Source organism: Pteropus alecto, unplaced genomic scaffold (genome assembly GCF_000325575.1).
Source record: "Pteropus alecto unplaced genomic scaffold, ASM32557v1 scaffold280, whole genome shotgun sequence".
Taxonomy (NCBI): domain Eukaryota; kingdom Metazoa; phylum Chordata; class Mammalia; order Chiroptera; family Pteropodidae; genus Pteropus; species Pteropus alecto.
Window position 1 is genome coordinate 1265550 of NW_006430057.1, and position 22481 is coordinate 1288030.

Here is a 22481-nt window from a genome sequence, read left to right on the forward strand (position 1 = left end):
TGCTTTGTCACCTTGGTTGTTCATGGTGTTTAATGGACTATTTCTCCACCTGGGCATTAATGGAAGTGTGTTCTGCTTTTTCTTTTCCCAGAAAGATTTATTATATAATGGTCCCTAGTCTGTTGCAAATAAGGTGTTTTTCTTTTGGTTTCCAGTAGGTATTGTCTAAGTCTCTTGGATCTCTGCTTTATATAAAGTGTTAATAATGTCTTTTTTTTCTTTATAGATCTTTAATCATGCTTGCTACCCTCAGTCTCAGTTCCTGTCAGTTTCGGTAGTGTTTGCTCAGATTCCACTGGAGCTTCCCGGCGTTCCATATCGGAGGATATGGGGGGAGGGGCCCTCTGTGTTGGGGGTTGGAGGCTGCGGCTCAGCCTCAGTTTTGCAACCGTGGCTGCTAAAAACCAACCATTGTTTCTCTGCCGTCTCTGCTCTTCTGCTGTCCATGTTTCTCTGCCTTCTGCCCTGATGATTGGGCACTGCCGCTGGCCACGTAGAGCTCACAGCATACTCAGGCAAAGTTGTTCAGGGAACTCACCGTTCCTTCTCCCCTCCCCCTTTTCCTACAGGGAGCTCTGGCTATGAGAGGCAGCTTCTTTGTTTCTCCCAGTTCACCGCCTGACACCCGGGGTTATGTGGTAGCTCTTATCGCAGATCCCATGTTCAGCCGTGCTGGTGTGCAGTTTGCATGATTTTTGTTGAGTTTTAGATGTTCAGCTTATTGTTGTTTCAAGGGGAGAGATCTGGGAATGTCTCTCACGCCGCCATGTTTAATCCAATCTCCAAAAATATATTTTTTTTAACGTTACACTGCTGCTCACGTATACTATGTAATTAGTCCTCCAATGGTCGTATCCATTCTGAACATGTAAATATTTTTTTCTGGTCATCATCTCCTAAACGATGCAGTATAACAAGTATTTACATAGCATTTTTACTTTGTATTACATACTATAAGTAATTTAGAGATTATTTAATGTATACAAGTGGATGTGCATAGGTCATGTGAAAATACTATGCCATATTATATAAGGGATTTTGGTAGTCCTCAGGGTCCTAGAACCAATACCCTGAGGATCCTGAGGGATGACTCTAATTAAACTGAATAAGAAGTAACATATAGTATTAATAAAGTCATAACAATCTAGAAGTATTTCCTGGCATCTAGGAAAAAAAAAATAAGATTTTCCAAACTGTTAGTTGGCAATTACAAGTCCAATTTTAGGAGTATAACTTTTCTTTTAAAATCTCTTCCTGTTTCACTAATTTGCTGTGGTCGTTAATTTAGTAATGATATCGCCAAATGGAATCCAGCATTAAAACTTTAATATGTAATCCTGTAAGTTGAAGACAAGCTCCCATAAAAAGATGTACCTTCATCAGTTCCGGATGCATGCTCCTTTCCAAACTGGCCATGATGTTCTCGGCTTTTCCTTGGCTGCTAGTTTCATCATCTGCTAATTCATTAAAAAGCAAATGTTCTAAACCATGCAGACCATCACTAATCATCTAAGAGGAATATCCTATCTCTCCCTCCCCATCCTCTCCTACTAGATTTATTGCAAAGAATTTTGATTATGAAAGCAAAGAGAAAATTTTAATGAACTTTTGAAAATGTTCCATGAAGTCTTTATCAGTTTTAGTCTGGTTATATTTCATGTGTCAGAGCCCATGCAGCAGCATCTCAAAAAAATAAAAATAAAATAAAATAAATCTATCCACCTCCATAGTTACTGCTAATGAAGAATTAGGTCAACTTTTAAGATTAAGAGTTCTATATTCACCCTGAACAACAGACATTCCCATGGATTAAAGACAAGGGTTTTACCTCAATAACAAATGATTTAAAAAACCTGACCTTGTGCTGTTTCTACTGTCTCCTTTTTCTCTTGCACTAAACTGTCGGTATTGATCTGAATAATTTTTTTCAAAGTTATCAACCATTCCTCCATCTCCTGCTCAGTTTCAGCAGCCAGATAATGGCTGTACTTATCTAACATCTTGAGTTCAAAAGCATGACGACGCATTTTGGGGCACTAGAGGAAAAAAGAAAAAAAAAACACGTATTCAGTTAGTTTAGTTGCCTTTTTCATATTAGACTTCATCAGTTTATTTATTTTTACCTCGGCGTAGCACATATGTACGTCAATACTTTTATGAAAGAATTGCTTCTTTCAACAAGAAACAGAAATCCCATGCCGACGAATGACCATGTCAAACATATCTCTGAGCACAGTGGTATATGTACAAAGTTGGCAAAAAATACTACGTGTTGGGTGAATATTATCATTTAATGCCTTTTGACACCCTTCACATTTAGATAATCAAACTACCACCATAAAAGTAAGCAAACATTTTTACAGTTTCCACTCTGCTTAAAGTTTTCCTGGCATATTTATAGATTTTCAAAATCAGCCCTTAAAAACAAGCTTAAATGTTACCTGAAATAAATCTGATACTTGCTTTATAGCAATCTATAAAATGCAATATCAATACCCAATTCAGTTTACCACACATGATATGCATCATAGGAGCATAAAAGACTGTAGTTGGTTCACATTAAATTGTGGCTCACAGCAAAAAAAATATGGAAACGGCCTATGCTGAATACTAGCACACAAGGCAAATAAGAGCCTCCTCCTTTCTTCAACCATAATGACATATTCTTTTATATTACCGCCTTCTGTTATGACCAAAGAAATGACACATTCCCTCTCCCAAATACCTCAGCATTAATTTTAAGACAGGCTCAGAATAATTTTCATTGTATAGCCGATTTTCAAGAAGGAACCAAGAAATTTCATCCTCATTTTCAAAGTATAGTAAAAAATGGCAAACTGCTGTAGCAGTCATAAAGATTTATGTACTTGAAAATATATGGGAGTGGGGGATCATAAATTCATGAAAGCAGAACCAGGGAACACTCTAAAGAAAGGTCAATCCAGACTAGGGCTAGTCGAGAAAATCTAGGAATTGTGTGTCCTCTTTCTTCCAGTCAGATAAAGAAAAGAAGACACCTTATAGTCATATAGACTTCCATATTCTTCAAGTGTGTTTTCATTTGATCTACATGATAATCCTGTTTGATCGAGTAAACAGACATTATTAATCCCACTTTACAGTTAGAAAATTAAGATTCAGGTAGGTTCAGGGTGTTGAACCCATATCTCGTGCCTCCTGATCAATCTAGTGCTCCTTCTAGTCAACCATGCCACCCTTGCTCGATAGTAATGGCTCCTATCTTCTGGTTAATTGACTTACCATTTACATCATCTCTCTTTCCTGTTTCCCACCCCATCTTTGTCTGTGTCTCCTCAGTAATTCGAATTAGCAAACATTTATTAAGTCACTACTGTGTGCACAACACTGCTAATTATAGTGGACACAGACATGAATAAGACATGGTCCCTATAATCCAAAACTGAATGTGCAGAATTACCTGCAGATTAGAGCATGATTCACAAATTAAAGTATGATAGAGGAAAAAGCAAAGTGGTCACACAGGGGAGTTGGAGCTTTATTTCATTTAGTGGGCATAAGGACGAGGAAGGAAAGAGAAAACATTTCATGGGAGAAGTGCCATTTGAGCCGAGTCTTAAAAGATAAGGATCAAACAAGAACAGAAGGGGAAAGAAAAGGTCAAGCAAACAAATGTAAGAAAGGCACATACATGTGAAACTCTGTGGAGGGCTTAGCCTGATATGACTAGAGCACAGAATGTATAAGGGGACACAGAGGGGATGAGGTTAGAAAGCCGGGTATGGCCCAATCACTGTGGGCCCACAATGCCATGATGGGAGCCTTAGATCTCAATCTGTGAGACAATAAATCAAGAGCAAAAAGGTTTTGAGCAGACAAGTGAAGGACCCCATCTATGTCTTAGGACTGGAGCTGGACAACAAATCATAAGGCAGGAAGGTAAGACTCTAGACGAGAGAAGAAAAGGCAGAATCAGAGGAAAGGCAGTGAGAAAGGAAAAACAGTAAGAGATTTAAGAGGCCCTTTGGGAGCCAGACTCCAAAAGACTGGGTAAACACTTGAATATTGGCACAGAGCAAGAGTAGGGCAACTGTAGAGGATTCTGAGGTGTCTAGTATGAACCTTTTGGTGGATAAGATGCCATTAACTAAGAGAGAAAGATGAAGTTCTTAAGAGGTGATTAATAATCCTCTTTGAGAAAGAGAAAGATTACCTCTACAGCCCTACCTGAACAACATCAATGCAGGCATCCAAGTAGATGCAACCTTTAGATTCTTTTGAATTTTTCTCATCTTTATAGGAATTGAGAATATATGAACCATCAGGAAGTTGAGTTAAGTAAAAATACCGTCTTTTGAATACCTATGGGAGAAAAAAAAAACAGCAAAGATACCTTTGTTACATATACATTGCATTTGAACAGCTTTTTTGAACTAAAAACCTTGAAAAGCTAGCCAAAGGCATTATAGCTAGATGATCTTCAGACAATTCAGAGAAGTTGTTAAGAATTATAATTATCTTCATTTTTTTAAGACGGAGAATTTCAAGTCAAGTGATTTACTCTCAGTTAAACAATTATCTAGAGACGTTTTAACACTTTAAAGTTTGTTTTCATATTTGAATCACTATCCATTTCACTATAGCATACTTTTCCCATTTAGTTGCAAACTATGACTGGATTCCTACAATTTCCATCACATCTCACAAATCCAAGTGTAAACATAAATATTACATACATACACAAACCCCTCTCAATCATATATTTACATCTTACTTGCACATCTTACTGTAGTCACCTATGCTGGTTCCAGTGACCCCACTTCTGAAAGTCCAGGTAATAATGCTCTCACAGGGAAACACTGTGTCATTAATTACCTAGCAGTTGTTGGTGAGTGCCCCAAATGCTGAGATTTGAGTCAATAGGCCTAATGGGATTGTGCCATTCATTTGAAACTAGGGATTCACAACGGTTAAGGAGCAGCCTGTTACTACAACCCATAGCAAAACCCACAGGAATGGGGAAAAAGAAGACAGCCTGATTCATTCATGGTGCCCCTCTATTCTCCCCTAAAAAGTCTTGGACCTGATGAAAGAGATGAGAAAAGGGAATTAAGAGCTCTCTGATGAATCTATGCTTCTTTCAATAAGCAACAAACTGCATGCTGTGCCAAGCATTTGTTATAGTAAAATCCTCCAGGATGATGGATCTAAAATCATTTCAGGGAATGAGAAGAGAGACCAGGAAATAGACATTTGGCGATTACTGAGGAAATGCATTCCAACGCATCTTGTCTTACTTGGGGAAGTTTGCTTTAAGATTTAACCTTGCCATTTTCCATCGCCCATCCAATTACTCAGTATGATTTCTATTTTAAAAACTTTAATTGTGGAAAGAGTACTATTTGGCAAGTTCACTCTTGAAAACTACTTTACTCTTGGCAAAGTATATGAAATGTCAGCAATTTATTTCTCCATGGCATGAGCATGTAAAATAAAGAAACATGTAAAGGGACATTTCTTTTTAGGAAAACCAGTAAAAAGAAATAATATGCTTGAAGATCCTTTTGGCTTATTTAAATATCACTGATTTGCAATGAATGACAAAAATACACCAATGTGAGGAACTCCCTAACAGGTTAGACTGGTAAATGCTACAGCTTCTATTTCAGGGAGTGGCCATGTGGTATCAACAAAAAACAGTCCAAGCAGTAAAGATCACTTTGTCTTTCAATGTCAATCAAGTAAATGTTACTGCATTAGGATACAAAGGTATAGAAAGTGTGTGTTTATCATACATATATTCTCATATCTGATTCATCCACATTTAAGTTTACTGAAGCTATGATTGAAGAAATCTGGATTCATACACAAGAAAATGTTAATCATAATGGTGAGTGTATATATATATATGTGTATGTGTGTGTGTTTATACACATACATATATATTTGCTTATTTTCATGACAATGCTTTCCATCTGTTATTAAAATGATGGGACCAGAAGGCCTAAAATTACATACTGAGCTTATTTCAAATGAACAAAACATCACTTAAAAATTATTACAATAATTATGTATGAAAAAAATTAAAATATTTTCCAGGCAAAAATTAATATGAAAAAATTACAACCAGAATCTGAACTATGATCAAATCAAAAACTCCAAGTCTATAGAATCAGTGGTACAGTCTGTAGAATCCACTTGCAGAATCCATAGCCTGCGAATAAGGAGAGGGGCAGAGAAAGAGAAAATACAGAGCAGACATTTGTGACACAGAGTCAAATTATAGTCTATGAAATTTTTTTTCATGTACAGCTGCCTCACCAAGGAAAGATGTTTTGTGGCAGCTGCCACTTCCAATATTAGCCAAGTACATCATTACAATAGAGATAGAAAGGGATCTAAATTACAGTAAACCACTTCCTGCAACATTGTAATTATGTCTAAATGTGACACTGAGGTAGGTAGCTCGTGAATCTGGGGAGAAGGCAGATGCCTGAAAGTCATACGATCTTAATTTTCTTCCAGCTCTCCTGCTCGCAGCAGTGAAATTGTCCTCAAGACTCTGCTTCTCTGTTTCCTTGCTTGTAAAATGATGGGATCGACACAATGATCTGTAAGATCATTTTTTCATGACATATAAATAAGGTTTTTTAAAAATGAATAAATAACACACCAGCATTCCTAGGCTGGGGCCCACCCTCCCCAAGCAATTTCCTGTAGGCTAGAAGCACAGTTTGTATAGTAAGCAAGTTTTCTAAAGTCATTTCTGTAGAAATCAGACTCTGACCCAACGATAGATCTGTAAAATCTCTAAGGCCTCTTCTTACTCTAATATACTGTGATATATGTTAGGTTTCAACTTCCAGGGAGTTTTTAAGGTATCTTTCAAAGAAAAGTAGCCTAAATCTCTCATATGGAACCAAAATGAAAATCAGAAACAAGACTTCCCTGACATTTTTTAAATTTCCAAGATGTTGCTATTTTGGGTATAGGTCTACATTGTTTTTTGTTTTTGTTTTTTTTTTCCATTTCGAAAAGAAGATAGCTGTTAAAATAATGACTATATTGAACAGTGGTAATTACTCTATATCATAACTTTCATCTGAAGGCCTCAAGGCCTTTGTAACCAATAACTAATTCTTTTAATGTCGCTTGGGAATAAGAATCATTATCTACATTTTAACTAACAGCAAACTGAGCTCAAGAGCTCCCTCAAGTTCACACAGGCAAATAAATGGTAGAACTGGAATCGGAATCATGTGACAAACAACGAGAATCTTGCCCACACCCTCTAAAGGATTCCAATCAAGGTTAGAACAAAACCCCAAATCCTCACCATAGCCTGGGATGATGCAATCTAATATATCACTCATCTCTCTCCACCATATCATTTTACATATCTGGCTTTGAAATTACCTCTTTGACTTTATTTCCAATTATGCTGTTCTAGCTACACTGGCTTACCTGCTGTTCTTCAAACACCCCAAACAAGCCACTTCAGGCCTTTGCATTTTCTGTTCCCTTGGCCTGGAATTCTCATCTACACCTACCCACATTCTTCATTCTCTTACTTCTTTCAGGTCTTTGATTGAATCTTACCTCCTTTGAGAGGCCTTCTAGGACCACCTACCCTTATCATAGCACCCTATTTTATTTTTTTCATAGAATGATCACTATTCAAATATATCTTATTCATTTATGTTTATTTGCTCTGTCTCTTTTAGACTTCTAAGGTCCATGTCTCATCCACTGCTATACACCCAGTACCGATAACATATAACAGTGCCTGGACTCAATAAACTTTTGCAAAATAAATGAATAATTCATGCTCCAGCATAGATTCTCTAGCAGTTTCACCCAATAGAATGGTGTTTCTCTGTAATGCTCATATTCTTCTTTCTCCTCCTCTTTACATTATTTTGCCTAGATGGTAAACCCAAGTGAAAGTTCCCCACCTTACTCAGGGAGAAGCATGAATCCTAATGAGGGGCCCACTCAGACCACCAAGAAGAATAAAATGGAGAGGAAGCCAGAGCTCATTCTGAGGGTCCTGAGCTGTCTGGATGACAACCGTTTGAACATTTACCACATGACCATTTCTGGAGCAGGAACAAAGGCCTTTTGTCACTCAGTCGAATCAAAGATGGAACGCAAGAATGTGTGAGCACCCAGTATCCTCAAATTAGGAAAGCTTTTTATCATTTTATATAACAGATCTCGAGTATTTACCTATGTGTTACCTAGAAGTTAATTATGTTCTGTTAAATTACATGAATCGGGAGCCCTGAGAAAGGATGCTCTAAAGGCTTTTAAGCAAAGTAGGTGGGCCAGGAGCAATGTAAAAATGGGGCCAGGATAACTTACTTGACTAATGTCTCAGAACAGAAAAGAAGGGATCAGCAAGGAAAAGGAGAATGCAGGAGAAGAACCAGAGACACACTGGATGTCAGAGTTTTTCTAAGCAAAGATGAAAGAAACAATGGGGAAGAAAACCCCACAACTTACCAGAAAACTGAGTTGCAGTTGATTATAGCAGAATGTCAGGAACTTCATCCTGTTGAAGAACCCCTACCAGCAGGTTGGCAATCTAATATATCACTCATCTCTCTCCACCATATCATTTTACAGTCCTACCAAGTTTTAATATATCATGTAGGTCTAACCTCTGGGAAACTAGCTAAAAATCAAATCGTTTTTCTTAAATAATTCCACCGTATCTGGGCACTGGAGATTTTTTAACTATTTAGTTTCAGGCAAAGTCTTGTAGGAGGGGTTTACAATCCACCCTTCACATTACAAACAAATTATCTTAACAGCTTTATTTTCAGTATATCATGGCCCTGCTCAAATTTTTCAATGACCCTTAATTACCCACACTGTACAGCTCACATGCCCAATCCGGCATTCAAGGCACTCCCATGATCCTACTAATAATATAAAATATCAATTGCTGACATCTGTGGAGTGCTTACTCTTACATTCTCTAAGTGCTTTCCCATATCGTTTAATCCTCATAACGACCTTGTGTGGCAGTTACCATTATCATTTCCATGTTCTCGTTGAGAAACCGAGGCATAGGGATATACCAAAGCACCTGATCAACTTTATCTCTCGTAACTATCCAACTTCTCCTAACATGCTTGCTCTATGTATATTGTCTGCCACACTCACCTTCTTTCTGATTCCCTTCGAGGCCCCATCTTCTTCAAGAAATCTTCTCTGACCCCAAATCACAGTAATCTGAATTCAGATAACACTTGGAGTCTACCCCACCATAAGATAATTCATTATTTTTATTGTGTCTCATCTCCCCAAATAGGTTTTAAGCTCTACATGTTACACTTCTCCTTATCCTCTGCAATGCTAACGCCTTGTACTAGTATTCAATATATATTTGGCGATGAATTCATTGATTTCCTAATAGTATCTGGTACATGAGAAGCCCCTAATAAATGGTTTTAAACAGCCATCAATGAATAAGGGAAAACAAAACATTAAAAAAAAAAACAAATTAATGAGAAATCCCTTACCCATAAAATGAGTGTAATCCATTTGTTGGCTGTGGGAGAGTGTGGTAGACTTGGGAATACAATGCACTAACATATCAAAGATAAAAGATTTTTCTCTTTTTGTTCCAACAAACACAATGACCTTTGGCTTCCCAGCAATTATTTTAATATCAAATGTGCTTTCTTAGGTAAAATACTCTTTTGATTTGTTGTTCTCCCAGTGCAGACGGGGAAAAACCCTCCCATAACAGTCAAAAAGTGAAGACTTTTAGACTCTGGTTATATAACAAATGATTCTCTTTTGTTCAAAAGAAAAATGAAAGAAGAGAAAGGGCACCAAAAGTGAGTCATATATCAAGCAGCTGAACTTGCAACCCCAATAACATACCAAGACACTTCAACGTTTAACTGCTGAAAATGGAGAGGAGGGAGCTAGAGGAATGTGACCAAATTGAGCCAAGAAGATGAATAAAGGTGGGTTGTCTCGAGGTTGGCCAGGAATCTACAGCAGGTTTTTTTTTTTTTTTAATAAAAAACTATTCTCAAAAGCAGATTCTTCCTTATTCCATATATCATTATATCTTTTAGGAAAAACAGTTCTAAATACCAGGGGAAGGTCATGTACAACATCCCAACTATCTATTCCACATTAAATTCCTTCACTGATACTGAAAGAAGTTGAAAAAAGCAGATGTCTCTAGCAGCTACTTGAGAGAGAATGTAAACGAATAGGTTTCTTTGAGGATTAGAACTTCTGTCAAAGGATCATTTCTTTTCTATGATATCTTAAACTTCTCTCCAAAACTTTTTCAGGAATTGAAGAGTGTATTCTCATTAACTAGAAAACACAAATTGAGGAAATTAATCACCTATGACAAAGCTTGTCTTGCTTTAACATGAGCACCAAGAACAAAGCAAATTATAAGCTTTGAGTAAAGTAGTCATGGCACCCAGACAACCAACAGAGCTTCTGCAAGAGCTGCATGATGCAAGCATCCTCCTCAGTGAAAAGAAGTGCTCGGGTGCCAAGAATGTGACTTGTGGAGTGATACACATCATTAGCCTCTCTCCTGTAGCCTGAGTTCCTTGGGGCTGCTTTCTCAGCCAATAATGGGAATGCTCAGCAAGCAGTTCTGGGAAAATAATGACAACCGCAGAAAATGGTGAAGACTATATCTTAACAACAGACTAGAACTGGGGGGAAGGTATATACTGGGGAAAATGCAAATTTTATTCCATAAATGTTGGGTTGTATAATCTTCCAATATGAATTACTCAGCTTACTTCCTTCATCAGTCCCCTTTGCCCTGAAGCCCATCACCCATTGACTTGGATGTTCTTGAAAACTCTCTGGCAGCTAACTAAGGAGTTTTAACTTTCTAACTCAACCCATATATGAATAATTTTGGCTACCTTATTCATATCGCATTACAGGGCATGTGGCTGGTTTCTCAAAAGACCTTATAAAGTAGCAGTCTTTTGGTTCCCTTTTATCTCCTGGATTTTGCTGAATCTCTTCTAACCATCTTTATTCTTTTTTCACCTTCTCTCATAATTTTATTTTCTCCCTCCTTGCTATTGCATTCCCTTATTTTTGACAGTCAATATCTCCAGGAAAAGGACTTGGACTTGTTTGTAAAAGCAAAGTAGTTGTGCATCATTTTGAACTTGCCAAAGGACTGATGCTACAAAATTTTTCTTTAATTTTATTATTAGTTTCAAGTATACAGCACATTGGTTAGACACTTATATAGTTTATAAAACGACCCCCCTAATTGCTCTTTCTCTCCTCTGGCTCTCCACTTAGCCATTACATTAATACTAACTGCATCCCTTATGGCGTGCTCCCCATCCCTGTGGCCATCTATCAACTTACTAATTTGTACTTCTTTAACCCTTCACCGCAGTCTTCTACCACCCTCCCTTCTGGCCATCCCCAGATTGTCCCCTATATTTGTGAGTCTGTTTTTGATCCCAAAAGTTTTAGATGAATAAAGACCCTTGGATGCACATCTTTCTCTATAAGATACCAAGCTGTCCTGCTTTAATCCGTCAGCCCCAGAGAGATCTGCAAACCAAGGTCAACCACAGCACATCAAGGAGGCACAGATAAAATAGGAGGGAAGACACATGGCTTCTGTAGGCTGTTATTTGCCAATGAGTCACAATGAATACCCAGGTCCTTCTGCTGTAGCCTCCTGGTTAGTTTGCTGTGAGTTTGAAGGGCTATTGAAGCATGAACTTTCCCATAGAAAAGGTTCTCTGCTCTCGACTCTGCAAGCTCTAGCCACCAGTGTGGGCTGAATGTCCTAACAGGCAGGGGACTCCAGATGTACCAAGGGTAAAACTGCCACCAGTATCAGGAAAATGACTCAGATAATAGCATACTCAAATCAACTTCCCATTTGCTTGTGAGATTCATTCATATTCTTCACTTCAAAACAACATAGTAGAAACAAATATATAGAAATTTCCTTTCAGAAGGTCTCACAAACTCTGCCAGCCCTTTGCCTCAGTTCTTTTGCTTCTGCCTTTCCCAGTTCTCCAAGAGCTGGGTTAGCCGCTGACCTTACCTTTAGATTCAGCCTCTCTCCTAGGCCTGAGTCAATCCAGGACTGAAGCAGAAGGAAAGTGTATGACATGACCTCCCACCCTATAACAGGACACCTGAGGGAACAAGCCTAAGTCCCCTAGTGAGCCTTGGTCCATAGGCTTGGACTTCCGCTTTGGCCCTCATTCCAAATTCCAGCCTGGCAACTACAAAACTGCTACCCATGCCCAATCTTCGTCCTGGTCTGCTCCACATATTCATGTGCCCTGCATTTTACATACAGAAAGAATACAGTAAACACTGCAAGTTTCAACTAATTTCAACAACTCTGAAACTAAATAAGTTAAAATACAATTCTTAACGAAAAATCCGTGCAAAATCCTTCAGACACTTTAACTAAATCTGACTAAATCTTCCTCTTATATTCACTCTAGCTGTGGTAAATCCTGAAATATAATACTACTACTATGGCTCAAGAGGTGAAACTGGAAGAATATAGGATCAGCTCTCAGAAATCCAAAATGAATACTCTTAATCCACAATGGAGAATAGCTAGGATAAGTGAAATCCATAACCAGAAACAATTCCCAAATTTCCTTATGGCCTTTATATGTCAAAGTATTCCCTATTCATTTTTTTTAAAGAGCTGTGTAGCACATATGACCAATTGGGTTTAGTCTTCTTTTCCATCCTTTGCCTACTGTTTGGTAGAGGTTTTAAAAAGAAATATGTGTTTTATGGCATGTGAATTATACCTCACTAAAAAATGAAATAAATGGTCAAAATATGAACAGCTGGGAATAAAAAGAGGAAAAGCAAAGAGCCTAGCTCAGCAGCAGCAGAGCAATTAGCTGGAAACAAGCAGCAGCTGTCTCCTTCAGCCAGGTCACGGGCTCACCATGTTGCCTCAGACCCATCACTCACTTCATGAATTTATAGTTCCTGGCTGGCCCCTGTAAGTGGTGGAGTTTTCAACCTCGTAGATAATACACAAGCTGAACAATCAACCTTTGACTCACTGCCAGAATTCGTTTTCTATTGCAGTTCTAACAAATTACCACAAATTTAGAGGCTTAAAACCACACAAATGTAGTACCTCACAGTTCTGCAGGTTATAACTCCAACATGGGTCTCACTGGGCTAAAATCAAAGTTGCAGCAGAACTGTGTCCACTTTTGAAGGTGCTAGGGGAGAATCCATTTTCTGGCCTTTTCCAGCTTCTAGAGGCTGCCCACATTTCTGAGGGCATGGTTTCTTCCTACATTGTCAAAGCTAGCAACATAGCGCCTCTCTCTGACCCTGCTTCTGTCCTCTAGTCACTTTTCCTAACTCTCTTCTTCAGCCTCCCGCTTCCACTTATAAGGACCTTCCTGATTACACTGGGTGCACCTGGGGCACTCAGGCTACCTTCCCATCTGCTGATTAGCAATGTGAACCACCCCCCACCCTTCCCCATGTAAGGGAATAGTCACAGGTTCTGGGGATTAGGACATGGACATCTTTGGGGGCCATTATTCTGCACACATCAACCAGCCTGTATTTCAAAAATTATGAAAGAAAATGTAAAGCATGCACTTTTTATAGACAACTATATTTTGATTTACAAAATATGGGCTCCTAAAAATGTGTATGTAAAGCAAATTATGATTTACAGGTATTAGAGTAACTTGCTATTGAAAGGAATTCTATAGTGAATTGTTTTGTACTGATATTAATTCTGTAATGTCTTTATTTTATTAATTCAGATTTCCATACATTATATTTACTTAATGTTGAGGTAACTTAAGTATGGATAAAACATTAAGTATTTCGAGAACATTAGGGGAAGAGAGTGGAGTCAAAAAACATAGAACCATTTTCTGACAACCTGCACAGAATTATAAACCTTCATACATGCATTTGTGAACCTGATAACTGACAGGAGCTATAATAAAACTCGAGTCTCATTCATGCAACTAGTGAGCACCAATAGTGTGCTGGTTAAGAACACAGACTCAGGCATTAGCCTGACTAGATTCAAATCCCACCTCTGAGAACTTCGGAACTGTGTGACCTTGGGTTAATCATTGAATTTCTTTGTGCCTCACTTTTCACATCTATAAACTAAGAATAATATAGTACCTATAACATAGGGCTGCCATGAGGATTAAATGAGACACAGAATATAAGACACACAGTATGATGTGTGGCACATTTACGTCCTCAATAAATGGATTCTCTTATCATCACCATGTACAGATCCGCGATTAGGTGCAAGAGACACACAAGAAACATCCTCCACCTTGAATTCGTTGTTTTCAGGGCTTGAAAATGAAAAATGAAAGTGAGAACAGGACATGGCCACTAAGTGGAAAGCAGCAGGTGAAATATTAAATTAAGATAAAATTTGAGTCTTCCCTTGGTAGACACCCATGGTTTCTGCTTGCAGGCAATGTGAAAGATAGAATGACCTTCAAAACTTAATGGAATTGTGAATCATCCTCAGCAAACCACATGGTCTTATATTGAATATCTGAAAGAACGGTTATATTTCGTATCAGAGGATAATTTGTTTCTCTGCTCAGACTCTTCAAGTAGCTTGTTAGTTTTACCTTTGGGTTTTAATAGCTCTTCACAGCCTCCCAAACAAAGCCAACTTCATGTCCAAGGGATTTAAGGCCCTGAACAATTTTATCCTTCTCACTGTATCTAACTTTGCCTGACACAGATCCCTTACACAAATTCACCATTCTGGCCAAACTACAAAACTCACTAGTCCTGATATTACTAACATATTACTTTATATAGTGAGTTACTCTAGTATGTTTCTTATCTAGTCTGAGGGGCTATCAAAGGATGGGGACCCCATCTTACATAACCATATATTTCCCCACGGTGACCAGCATATAATAAGCACTAATTATTATTTGCTAGATAAATGAATTACCCTATCCTTCAAATAATTACATTCATTTCCACACAGGAACCTTTGATGCTCTTTTGTTTCAAAGCTATTTTATTCATTCAACTGACACTCTCTTTTTTAAACTTCCTGATTCAGAATACATTTTTTAAAAAAGTTGCACTTCTAAATTCATCCTGAGGTTTCAGACTTTTAAAATTCCATACATCTGTGAGAATCTTCTCATTAAAGTTTTGTTTTGTTTTTTTGTTTTTGTTTTTTTTTTTGCTGGAGCTCATTGTAGAGTTTTTGTTTTTAAAGAAATATTGTTTATAGACATGCTACTCAGGAGAATATCGTGAAAATGATGAAATAACATCTTACCTTCATGGTAACCGTGATGGTGCTATTTACATTCGCTTTATGCAACCAGCCTTGTTTTATCACACCACCCTTCTGAGAACATAAAGAAGATGAATCCTGAAATAGAGTGAAAACCATCAGTGAAACAGCAGCAAGCCATTTAATCAAATATTTGGGGGGACAGGGAGAGCTAGACCCTCCCCCATTTTCTAATTAAATCATAAAGTTACCCTCCCTCCACAAAGATATCTGATTAAACTTAAAATTGTTAACTATAGAATAAAAGGCTCTCTGTTATGCACACAGTAGGCACTCAATATTTACTGAATTGTATGAGCTGTCTTCTTGGAAAATCTTCTGCGTTATGTAAACAGGCAAACTGCACCTCAAAATGTCACAGACATCCGGGCCATCTGTCCCATGAGGGATCTATCAGGCAGGAGAGTCCAGATGAATCACTACACCACATGCCCAGTGTGGGAAAAGCAACTCCACAAACATGTCCCACAGGTGGGAAAACATGTTTATATAAAAATCACAGCCCATTTCACTTGATTTTTCCTCAACTCCATTTGGAAATGCAATAATTTTTTTTTAAGTTTTAAAAAATACTCATTAGTTTGAAATCTGGCTACAGATAATTAAAAAACAATTATTTCCCTCATCTTTTCTCAAAGAAATCTCTCACAGCAAAAGTGACCATGAAGAAACCAGTATAGTTGCCCCCATCTTTACCTCATCTTTTTCACAGTCCTCATCAATTTCAAACACATGACTGGGAATCTTTTCTGGTCTCAGAGATTTGCTGAAAATACAAGAGAATTGTCTTAGACACTGAATAGAACAGACGAAAACCAAACCAAAACAAAACAAGATGAGTAAACTTCTTTCTTTCATAACCAAGAAAATGCCAAGACATGAGGAGGAAAAATCCTTTTCTCCTTTCCAAACTCAGATTCTCCCCTCTGACGAAACTTATATTACCTTTTATGTAAGGACTCCCACACATGCAGCCAGCAGCAAAGATATAACTAAGGCCAGATACTTTGTCAGGGGAGGGCAGAAATTGCCAAGGAATGTATGCCAGAGCCGTTAGTGGTGGCAGAACCTCAACTTTCACCAAGTCAAAAAGCAACAGAGTGTAATTCTGGCTCTTCCATCTGTTTGCCATATGACCTTGAACTTGTCATCTTAGGACTCAGTTTTCTCCTCTGAAAAAATGCTTTTAAAACTATAAAAGGCTACAAAAGTCTTATTTATCCAAAACATTTTCATATGCTATCCTGTGAAGTTGGTAGTATTATGGATGAGAAAAGGGAGGGTTTAGATTGTGTGACTGGCCCCAGGTCATCTAGCTAGTATGTGATAGAAATAAAATTTGAACACTGACAGTCTGGCTCCTGGGCCAGTGTGCTCACAGCAGTCCTTCGACTCAACTGAAAGAGATGTACTTTTGTCAAGAGATATCTGGGGCCATCGAATTACGCCAAACATCTAGCTTTTTCATTGACACCACTGGAAAATGCTCACTACATTATCCAAAATCGAATAAAGATGATTTTATGGTCAATATAGATAGGCCAAAGCCAAAAAGTGAACTCATACATTTTGGAAAGTATTTCAATGAGCAAAGGTAAAACATATTCGATTACCCAAAATACTGCATTCATGCAACATGCTGGTTGTTTGAGGTTTTGCTCTACCATAAATTACAACTTTCACATACAACTTGTACATAAATTACAAGTTTCACAAGTGGTTAAAAAAAAAGGTAAAATGTTTAATAATTCTCCTTTTGAAGGTTTCCCCTTAATTCTGAACTTACCATGGCAACATCCGAAAGTCCCCAGAGAAATCTTCATACTTGTAGTTTACCACATGCCAATCTGTGCTGTAGGTTTTAATACACTGAAAAAAGAGGAATCTGTAATGTGATATGTAGGAAAACAATATATATCTAGATAGATAGATGATAGATTAGATAGATAGATAGATAGATAGATAGATAGATAGATAGATAGATAGATAGATAATCTCTAGTTTTTAAAAATCTGGTAATAATCTGACAGACTTTTAAAAATCATTTGGGAAATGTTGGTACTGGGATCTTCCTTTGGGGATTAACTGTGTCTCCCTAAACCAACTGGCAGCAATAAATACCAATTCTTATGCTCTCTTGAACACTGACTCCAAGTGTGAACAGTATTGAAATAAAAAAGAAAGAGACTAAGAACACATGCAACTTGTGAAAGTATTTAAGCTATATCCTTCATATCGCATCATATAAACTCTTTACCTAGGTCAGTCAACTTATAGTAATTTTATTTTCCATTTACAGTAAAGGAATGATTATTTTGAATATATGATGAATGTTCCTCTGTAGCCTCTGAGCCTCTTACCTCTTTGACAAACAAACTCTGGGCCCTTTTCTCAGCGTCTTCTGGTACAGTGGATTGTACTGTTCTGCGTTGACGACTTATCACCGAGATCTACAAGACAAGGAACGTTCTTGCTGTAAGAACTGGCTTGGCAAATACAGCTTTGTTTTGTTTTTCTTTAAAAAGTTGTTTGTGAACTCACGGATATATCTTCCATTGGAAACATAAGCAGGTCTCTGAGGGGATCACTGTAAATCTGGGTTTTTCTTTGGGTGATAACATTCTCATAGTCCAAGGGCTCAACAACTTTGGTCTTCTCCTTCATAAAAGACAAAAAGAAAGTTAATATGGTCAAATTCACAAGAGATAAGTTTTTCTCCATGTGCTAAAGATACATTATTTCACAAAAGAAGGAATTACAGATAATAATAAGCATGTAAAGGAGACCCTTTTACAAAGGAAATACTCTCCATAACTAGACACACACACTAAACACATACATACACTCAGACCTCTCTGCTAAAAACAAGGGTTCTGAAGAGAGAGCACTGTGCTCTGCTTATCCATAAGCCTTCCGAAAATTTACTGAATTTACAGTAAAGCAAAAAGTGGTATATTTGGGACTGTGGAGGATGGGCCTGGGTCAGGTGATGGCCGTTTCTTTCTAACCTTAATTGAGAAAGGCGTAGGCACCGTACTTTTGCTGCCAGCCTGTTGTTTTTCTCGCTGAAAGCCAGCTGGCGGAAAACCCTCGGCCTACTGCCGTCCACCATCCAGTCTAGAGCAAACAAAAAATGTCAGCGGCTGGCTAACTCACCCCTCCCAGAAACCTGTGGTGCTTGCCTGCCCAGCCCCCACACCCCGCCCGGAGGCCACCGTCAGCCCGGGGCTTCACCCACAGGTGCCCAACACTGCCAGGAAAAGTTGGGCTCTAGCTGCGGCTCTAGCCTCAGGGAGAGAAACAGAGCCCGTTCCCGTGCTGTGCACTTCCCTGAGCTGTGGGACTTGCACCCAGGACTGGGCTCAGACATACAACAAAAAAAAAGTGGTATATTTGGAAGCCTGTCAGTTGATATTTACTGAATATGTGCTTGTCACTGGGTAACTAAAGGGGAGAAAGTATTAACATTCACTTCCCTGCTCTGTACCAGCCATGCTGTCCAAATAATGTATCAATTTCTGGCATAGCTGGGGCGAGCGTGGGTATTGAAGATGCTTGATCCAGTGGGCAGGGCATAAAAGGGTGAGGTTCCACATGGCAAAGTCAGTGGGTCCGAGTTGGACTTCCAGGCAACCTGGCCATTGATAGTTGGGCCCTAGCCTGAGGATAAGGTTACCAGGATCAGGGTCAGTGACTCTGAGAAATCTAGAATATGATTTATTAATAAGAATGATAATAGTTAGCATTTACTGAGCCCTTTCTATATGCCAGGTACCATCCAAGTGCTTTCTCTGCAGTTTCTCATGTAATACTCAATAACAATCCCATGAAATAGGTTTAATCTTTGTCCTCATTTTACAGATGAGGAAATCTTAGGCTCACTTCAGATTGGGTAACTTGCCCACCTTCAGAGCTGAATTCAAATCTTAGTCTGTGACTAGAAAGGATGTTATTCCTAGCTCGTGCAGCTTTTTCTCTCTTCGGAAATATACGAAGATACAAATATTTAAGGTACTGAACTTGAAAAAGGGTCCCATCACCTACCTTCCTATCATCTTTTCCTTCACTTAACTTACCACGATTTTATATACCATCTTATTTTAGCTCTCTGCCTATCTAAAGGCAGGGAATTCCCTCTATTAGTTTACTGCTATAACCCCGGCACCTGGAACATTCATTAAATCGTTGAACAAACTCTGAGATATTAAGATTCAACCAGAGCCATGTCTCAACACATTATTCTAAACTAAGGTGTGTACATGTCAGTGATTTCATTAAACATTTTACTTAAGTCAAACTAAATTATAGTTCTTAAAAATTTTACAATAACAACTGTATAAAGAAAACTTGAATTTAAGATATTTTAAAACTTAATATCATAATGGAATAACGATTACATTTATATTTGTGCACACAGTATTTGAGGCAGTCTCCAGTACACTATATGCACACAATCCTTTGAGAATAGATTTTATACATGGTTCACAACAGTTCACAGCAATACTGCAGTTCCATTATCTGAAGGGCATCTCAGAACTTCCTCTATAAGATTAGTTAGAAAAATTAGAGTAAACCACTGTAACCAATGAGAATCAGTGTTCAATAAGTCTAAAAGATCCTAAGAAAAATAGTATGAAGGTTCCTCCAGAAATTAAAGGTAGAACTACCACATGATCCAGCAATCCCAATTCTGGGCATATATTCAAAGGAAATAAAATCACTATCTCAAAGAGATATCTGCATTCCCATGTTCACTGCACTACTACTCACAATAGCCAAGATATGGAAACAATCTAAGTTTCTACCTACAGATGAATGAATACACACACATACACATGCACACACTGAAATAATATTTAGCCATGAGAAGGAAGAAAATCCTACCATTTGTGGCAACACGTATAAACCAGGAAGGCATTATGCTAAGTAAAATAAGTCAGACAGAGAAAGACAAATACTGTAGGATCTCACTTATACATGGAATCTAAAAAAAAAGAAAAAAAAGAAAAAAAAAGTAGAATGATGGTTGCCAGGGACAGAAGAATGGAGGAAAATGGGGAAATGTTGGTCAAAGACTTTCCGTTATGAATAAGTTCTGAGGATCTAATGTACGGCATAGTGACTAGAGTTAATAATATTGAACTGTATACCTGAAAGTTGCTGAGAGTAGATCTTAAATGTTTTCGCCCCACACACAAAAAAGGTAACCATGTGAGGTGACAGACATGTTAATTAACTTGATTGTGGTAATCATTTCACAATGTATACATACATTAAATCATCACACTGTGCACTTTAAGTATATGCACTTTTATTTTTTAATTATGCCTCAGCAAAGCTTGGGAAAAAATACCCTAATAGATATACTTCAAGTTTTAAATTTGAATTTGTAGAACCATGAGGTCAAATCAAGTAGATCGTTCCTATCATGTTTGTGAATACTCATGCAAAATGAATCAAAATAGAAAAAAAACCTATTTGGGGAACTCAAAGATTTTCTGATAGGAAAACTGGACCCCCTTGTCCCTTATGTACCATGTTGTCACGGACCCAAATGAAAGGAAACTGCTTCCAACTCTGAAACTCAAAGTCTGTGATCATTTTCTATGAGAAGTTAAATGAATAAAGCCCCATCTAAAACAAACAAATAAAAAATAAAGCCCCATCTAAGAAGGCAAGCCTTAGGCACTGAAAATGATTTCAAAGTCTTGCCTTTTTTGACAACCAACCCCCAAAACAGATTGCAAACATTTCTCAAATTTCAATGTTTAACCTATTGAATCAGCACCTATTAATTTCTCTGTACAATAATTTCACAAGTACCTGTTCCAAGTAACTTTGAAAAAGATAAAAAAAGAAAATGCTCCTTTAGCTTTGTAATGTAGTTGACAAATTAATATGGAAAAGCATATGTCAAAATGAATCACATCTTTAAATGCACAGTATATGCCTTCTAAAAATGAAGCTCACAGCATCTCATGTGTTTTGAAAACCATATATTTATTTTATAGAAAACAAGGTTTCACTTTTCATTTAAAACTGATTAAATAAGCATTCTGGGTCTTCATTCTTACTTCCTTTGTCAGGGGTGGCTCAATTGCAGAAAAAGTTGGGGTGGCTAATCTGGGTTCCAAAAAGGTTCTAGGCCTGTGAATCCAACTTCATCTTTATAACAAGAAAAAGAGGAGGGGCTGAGCCACCCCATGTACCCCACCCTTGCCTCCAATTCCCATTTTTTTCTCCACCCCTCTCCCGGGCATTAAAAGCACAATTTGAACTAGAAATGGAAGAGAGAGGCTACAGTAAGAGTCAGTCCCAAAGAACTGCAGCCTACATTTCCCTTCCAGTAGGATTCTTGTAACTCTGTTGACATCAGAGACCAGGAAAATCTTTTTTTCAAATTATGATTTAATGGTGGCTCTGCCTGCGGTCTAGAACATATCCCTTATCTAACTTTCCTATTTATGATTTTATTATTAGACTTATAGGGTTACCCTAAATAAAGCTTCTATCACACACAAAAAAGGTCATTCACTCGGGCTTGTAATTTTTCCTTCCTGCCAGTTTGTGCACTGATTGGCCTGAAAGGTGCTTTTTCATAACTCAAGAAAACTGTCTTGTAATAAATAGTATTTTACAAACACTCAAATAGTAGCAAGTTCCCACTGTGCACTGCTATACAGTTCTGTAGCAGTGTTAAGTAAAAGGCAAAGGCATTTATACAATCTGGAGAAAAGGAAGCATATGTTACAGATTTCTCTTCCTAAGTAACAGGAAATTTGGAATCTGCTCAGTTTTCACCATGTATGAAAAAAAAATGGTTTGCCTTTGAAAGTTCTCATTCACTGATTCTTAGTCTCTCTTGAAATAACTTGCTAGTAGTATTACTCATTTTCTGTTGTTGTTGTTTAACTCGAAGATCACTTTGCAATCTTAAGAAAACATTTTCAATATACATTCTACCTATTTCACACCAAAACCTTTCCAGCAGACAAGGAAAATACTATCAACTTTATACATGAAGAAACTGGCTCAGAGGCTTACAATCAGCTGTCCACATTCAGTAGCAGAACCAGGATTCAAATTCAGGTCTTACAATGCTGACCCTTCTTTTCTTAGCAGTGTTTCCCAAACTCGACTTATGTATAATATTCAAGAT

The 22481-nt window shown here is 37.8% G+C and overlaps 1 protein-coding gene across 6 annotated transcripts in view; it reads right to left on the reverse strand.

The window, feature by feature from the left end:
* Nucleotides 1-17980, reverse strand: part of DOCK11 (dedicator of cytokinesis 11) — a 137000-nt gene extending 119020 nt beyond the window's left edge. For 5 of the 6 annotated variants that reach the window (XM_025046153.1, XM_015589404.2, XM_025046149.1 and 2 more), the window contains exons 1-8: nucleotides 17864-17980; nucleotides 17683-17772; nucleotides 17109-17191; nucleotides 16019-16088; nucleotides 15305-15400; nucleotides 4207-4341; nucleotides 1859-2036; nucleotides 1375-1454 (exon numbers count right to left, since the gene is read on the reverse strand). In XM_025046153.1, the coding sequence (XP_024901921.1) occupies nucleotides 1375-1454; nucleotides 1859-2036; nucleotides 4207-4341; nucleotides 15305-15400; nucleotides 16019-16088; nucleotides 17109-17191; nucleotides 17683-17772; nucleotides 17864-17887 (756 nt within the window). In that variant the 5' untranslated portion in view covers nucleotides 17888-17980. The remainder of the gene's footprint in view (nucleotides 1-1374; nucleotides 1455-1858; nucleotides 2037-4206; nucleotides 4342-15304; nucleotides 15401-16018; nucleotides 16089-17108; nucleotides 17192-17682; nucleotides 17773-17863) is intronic. The other variant, XM_015589405.2, reaches the window with a different exon arrangement.
* Nucleotides 17981-22481: the final 4501 nt, after the last annotated feature.